Below are 5960 nucleotides of genomic sequence, written 5' to 3' on the forward strand. Positions count from 1 at the left end.
TTCTGTGTATCTGGTGTTCTGTATGCATAGTTGCTGGTATACAGCGTGTTTCAAATTTATCTCAGGTAAAGACAATGCTCCTTGGAGTCAAGCATTCCGAAGCTTCGTCTGACATACTTTGGGCATGTTGCAAGGAGGGACTGGTCCTTGGAGAGGGACATCATGTTTGGGAGATTGGAGGGGCGGCGAAGGGGCGGCGAAGGAGAGGAAGACCTTTGATGAGATGGATCGATTCTGTGAGTGGAGCAGTGGGAATGAGTGTGTTTGAGATGGCTAGGTTGGCACAGGATAGAACAGCATTTAGGGCTCTTGTATACAGGGTTGCTATGAGTCACAAGCGACTCCATGGCACATAACAACAACAACAAGAAAGACAATGAAAAAGAATGTATTAGATTAATTTATTTTGGATAAATAGTCAATCTAATCTCTTGTCTTGTTGCATTTAGAGCTCAGTTTCACAGGAATCTTATGGCGCCATCCAGCCCTTTCTCTGACGTCTGGCAGAACTATAGTTCAACTATATTCAAAACTTCTATTAACTATTGCAAAGCTTCCTTTAGAAAACATTACCTCTACTTAATAGTAATTTGTAGAAAACAATGTTCCTTACAGAGAAGTTAAGAAAAGTGTTGTAAGCAATCTGAAGATGGCAAATGAATGACGAATGCCGTTTCATAGTCAATTTTAAGACAGAAGTAACAGCATCGCACAAACCTCTGGGGAGACACGGCTAACATATTTTGCAGAATACTGTAGTTTTCATGCACATCATTGTTTAATCCATCCTCACAACCACTCTGTGAGATGACAATATTAATGACCAGTTAGGAAACTGAGATATGGGAAGGGAAGTGTCGTTTGCTTTTTACTTACCTAGCTACTAAGTCTGGAAGCAGGAGTGGCATCCACTTCCACAATGGCTTGCTTCAGGAAACCTTATGTACGAACAGTGCTCAGGCCTTTCATTCATAGGGTCGCTATGAGTCATCTATGACTGGACGGCAGCTAACAACATCAACATCTACTAAGTAGTTAATTTGAAATTTTTAAAATCCTCTTGAGGACAATCTGCCCCACTCAGAAACTGCTGTTAAAAAATGTTAGTTTTTCAAAGACTACCTTGCAAAGTATTAAGATAATGGCAGCATGAAAATACCATGACACTAATTCTGACATTTTCTGTAAAATGCGAGCTCTCCAAAGATATCTTAGGAAGATGAGTTTATGCCTGGAACACTGAAGTCTTCCAAGTAAAATAAGACATGAGCTCAAAGATACTAATATTTTCAAATTTGTAGCCACCTTTTGTTTTTATATTATGAAAAATACATGGAGTGCTAGGATTAATGTGCTGGGAAATCCGCAACTTTAGGAATAGTAACACAATCTCTAAGCAAAAGGCAGGCACATTGATTTTGTCCTTTTATTTTTAAGCTTTATTCAGCAATAAGACCATACTTTTTCCTATTTAAGGAAGTATGAAAAATTTGAGTTTAAAAGCTGAATACATGTAGCATTTGATCAAGGCACATATAAGACTGGCCAAAGGGCGTACAATGCACTTTGGTTTTTTTGTTGAAAACATAATAATCATGGCAACAGAAGAGTGATGTATTTTCTTAAGATAATTAATTAGTAGCTCACAATTTATGTGGATGCTAGAAAGAAATATTACATTTCAAGTTCATTATGTAATATCTGGAAATCTGTGACAGTAATGGGCAGTATTTTTAGCCAATATAAAAGTAAATTCAAGATTTATGTACAGCATGAAAGCATTTCACATATACCAGATTTAAACTTTATTTCCAGGATTTATTTTTCTTCAAAATGCTTACTTACTTAAACCATAAATTTCTCTGGATTGTTAGAAGAAGTTGCCTATGGGTATGCTATCTTTTTTAATATGTATCCTTTTTTTTGACATTCTTTATGATAAAAAAAATCCCACACACTAACAATTATATGTTTAAGATTCAGTTTTAAAAAACAGGATGGTATAAGTAATAGCAAAATGCAATTCTGGTATTTGTGTTTATTACACAATGCATGTTTAAGTTTTTATGTTTCTCCTTAACTGTACATTTCCCCCCCAAACTTGGAAGCACACTTAAATTATTATTTTTGTGAAGTCTTTTATTCTCTAATTTTTGTTCACAACTTCTAATAGACTTCACACTCCTTTTATGCTAGCTGATTTATTTAAAAAGTTATGCTTGCTTTCTTAATGACATTTCATTTGCCTAGAGCAGAAATAGAGGTATGCAGCAAGTCAATATTGCCCATTACTTCACAGTTTGTTTACTGAATACCACTGGGATAATACAAATTTAATAATTGAAACATTATAACTAGTTTTGAAATTTCATTTTCCTCATTCAACCGCTTCATTATCTGTTTGTTTTTACATTTTATTAATACCAAAGTGTAAAATGGCCTGTGCTTATACTACAAGGATCTCAAGTGAGTGCAGTCCTGATTGTTCAACACAGCAAGAAAATTCACTTTCACAGTCAATAAGTCATCTTACTCAGTAGAACACAAAAGTAAATAGTTTGTAACTTCAATATTTGCAAGGAAAATACAGTACAAATTACTAAAAAATACTAAAATATAGAATTGTGTTCAGGCATCTCCACTACTACAATCGCAGCAGTCACCTGAAATTTGAAACTTTTAATAAAAAGTTCTTAAATATAAATTATATGGCAAATGTACAGTACATTGCTTTTCCCACCCTCCCAGTCTATTACCAGTGTTTTTGCAGTAGAACAGGGTTCCTACCATCACCCCCCTCGAGTTTATAAAAACAAAAATAGAGTCTGCTGTCAGTCCTTCCAGCATCACGAGTGTGAGTGATCCGAGTCTGGGATCCCACTGTCCCTGTAGCTCCGATTACTACTGCTTTCACTGTGCGTGTTTTTGTAGAGATTCATCCCATTAGACGGAAATATTGTGTGTAACACAAACTCCTCCTTTGTGATTGATTCATTGCTGATCGGTAACATCTGAAAAGACGTCTCCCTGATTTCCAGGATAGAGTTGTCCTTTTTAGTGCCAGCTTCTGCGTAGTCATCCTTTCTCCTTCTCCCTTTGCTGTATGCACAGTTCCTTGAAAAAAGTGACCCATTCCTGTGAACATACCAACACACCAAAGCAAGAAAGGCAATAGTCACCAGGGCCACAGCCCCACCAATGATAGCGGCCAACGGTAAACTGGGGTTTTTGTACGGTTCTTTCTCTTGCTCTCGATTGAGGGTGGTCGTGGGGTTGTATATTCGAAGTGGTATGGTTTTGGTCTCAATACAAACAGGAGTTTCATCAAATAGGTAGAGGTTACTGGTTTCCATGGGAACCATGCATATGCGATAGGGCGAATCAGGCTCCAGGGATGTGATCAAGTATTCATTGCGATCCCCAGTTACTATTGTTTCTGTTATAGATCCAAATGCTGGGCTGTGGCCCAGTTTGAGCCAGCTGAGTCTTAAAGCAGTCATGGGTAGGGCGAGTTTCCAAGAGATATGAATTACGTCAGAAGTGACAGATTTCACAGTAATTGTAATTGTCTTCCTTGTCGGACTCCCTGTAGTTCGCTGATCCCTTGTAAGCTTGGTGTTCTTAACGTCTGGCTGTTTGGTCACTGTTGTAGGCCGCTGTCCTTGTGCAGGATACCCTGTGTTGGGTATTACTGTGTTCTCCTGACTGGGCATTCCAACCTCACTGTCCTTACAATCAAACAGCTCCACATTAAGGTCCTTGATGGCCATCCCCCGGACTTTTTCTGGGGCTTGGCACATGAGTCCACGCACGTTGACCTTGCCAGGTAGCGACTGTAACCAGTCATGTACCCATTTCATCTTGCAGCCACAATACCAGGGATTGTTGCGAAGAATCAGTTGAGTTATGTTGTCCAAACCATCAAAGACACCCTGAGGTAAAGTACTTAGGTTATTATTGGACATATCAAGTCGGTACAGCTGCCGTAAAGAAGAAAAGGACTTGATGGGCACTCGATTGATATGATTTTCTTGAAGGTAAAGCCTTCTCAGGTTTGTGCCTGGAAGGTTTACTGGTGCAGCAGTGAGGGAATTTCGCACTAGTGACAACTCTGTTAGATTGACGAGGTTGAAGAACACTTTGTCGCCTAGACCATCGTTGTTCAAAAGGTTTCCGTCTAAAACCAAGCGTTTCAGGCTAGTAAGACCTTGAAGAGATGGTGATAAAATAGTGGAAATGCGGTTATCATCCAGGCGTAGCTCTTCTATAGTCCTGGGCAAACCCCAAGGGATTGTGCTAAGGTGGTTTCTGGACAAGAAAAGCAGCCGGAGATGGTTGCTGTCTCTGAAGGCACCCTCCTCGATGCTGACAGCGGAGACAGAATTGTCATCTAAATGTAATTCTTCCAGATAGGGAATTTTGGAAAGTGAATCGTAAGTGATAGTCCTGATGTTATTTTCTTGCAAATGTAACTCTTTTACAGACCTTGGGAGATTTGTAGGAAATTCATCTAAGCTGTTGTGGTATAGGTATATCCTTTCTACTTTTTCCAAGTTTTTCAACTCAGAGGGAATCCCAGCATTATTTATTTGGTTGTTTTGAAGGTAGAGAGTTGTAGCATCCTCTGGTATCCCAGTTGGGATGGATGTCAAAAAGCGGTCATTGCAGTAAATGAAGCCTGCATCACAGCGACACACAGATGGACAGGAGTTAGCTATGGCTGTCAGAGGTGCCACCTGAAGAAACAGCCCAATTTTAGTCCCCATGAGGAAGACGCTCCAGGCTGGGTTGATCATGGTCAACAGTGTTGCGTTCTTTACACAAAGGCAGCTTCCGTTATTCCAGAGCCCTAAAATGGAACAAAAAAGAAAAAGACAGAAAACTATCAGGCGAACATACTGAAAATAGTGTTTAAAACAGTTATGGGAACTAAAGGCATGTACAATCCCTTTTAAATATTTTCGCACTTCTTTCTATTTTTGGCTATCTCTAAAATATACTGTAATTTAGATCATAGTGCTAGCTAACGATGAACAGAGCCATGTAATCTCATTACTTCAATTGTTTCTGGTATATGTATCATGTCCCAAACCCACCTGATTTCATAATACTGAATGCAGTGAAATTTTGTTGAGTTTTCTAAGGTATTCTCATTATATCTCGTAACAGTTTTGTAACCAATCATTGACCAACCTGATAAAAGTTTGTTTTGTCTTAATACTCATAATGGCTAGACACTTAGGAATATAATTAATTACAAAAACTTTTCTTTTTCTATGCTTTAACAGATAAAGAAAATGCAGATGCAGGAATATGTAATAAAAAAAAAAATCTACTCTTTTACTGCTTCCCAGGAATTGTGACATACTGCTTGAGATTGTGGAGTTGTTTCCTGTTTTGCTCATGAGTGTGATTTCTTTTTCTTTGACTATTAATATAAAAAAGTATTAGAAGGGCATTTCTAGGGAGAAAATGACAAGGAATCTTTTCTTCATCACTTTAGGGAAAGAATTACATAGTTAATATATTTAGCTAATCAAAGAGAAAAATTCCCTTTTATGTTAAAATATTATTTTTCATTTAGTATACCCATACTACATGGTTTAAAGACTTTAGTTACATATTTCTTTATATCCCATCTCATAACATGTTTTTACAACACATTTCTTCAAGTTCTAGGCAGAACATGATTCAGCATTTTCCATGGTTGGGGAAAAACAATTTTATACTGGTCCATGGTATAATATATTCTTCTCTGTATTTTTTAGGTATTATTTAGCCTTTCTAATTCTAGGGATGGAAATAAAATATTTTAATATATTTCCTACCTTATTGAACGATGTGAGTGAATTTTGCATGGGTGAAAATCCAATGCGCATATATTATGTCCCTTGTGAGGGATTGGAACTATATGCTCCTGTTATGTCCTTGGAAATGTTCTTCACTCTTTATCAAGTGAT

General features: G+C 37.7%; 1 protein-coding gene across 1 annotated transcript; it reads right to left on the reverse strand.

Moving 5' to 3' along the window:
* Positions 1-2707: 2707 nt before the first annotated feature.
* LOC102866932 (leucine-rich repeat transmembrane protein FLRT3-like) lies at positions 2708-4844 on the reverse strand. The gene has a single exon (XM_006894752.1). It carries the CDS (start codon positions 4794-4796, stop codon positions 2847-2849), a length of 1950 nt encoding a protein of 649 aa, XP_006894814.1. The 5' UTR covers positions 4797-4844; the 3' UTR covers positions 2708-2846.
* Between the last annotated feature and the right edge of the window lie 1116 nt (positions 4845-5960).

Source organism: Elephantulus edwardii, unplaced genomic scaffold, assembly GCF_000299155.1.
Source record: "Elephantulus edwardii isolate Elephantulus edwardi_28Jun2011 unplaced genomic scaffold, EleEdw1.0 scaffold00150, whole genome shotgun sequence".
Lineage (NCBI taxonomy): Eukaryota > Metazoa > Chordata > Mammalia > Macroscelidea > Macroscelididae > Elephantulus > Elephantulus edwardii.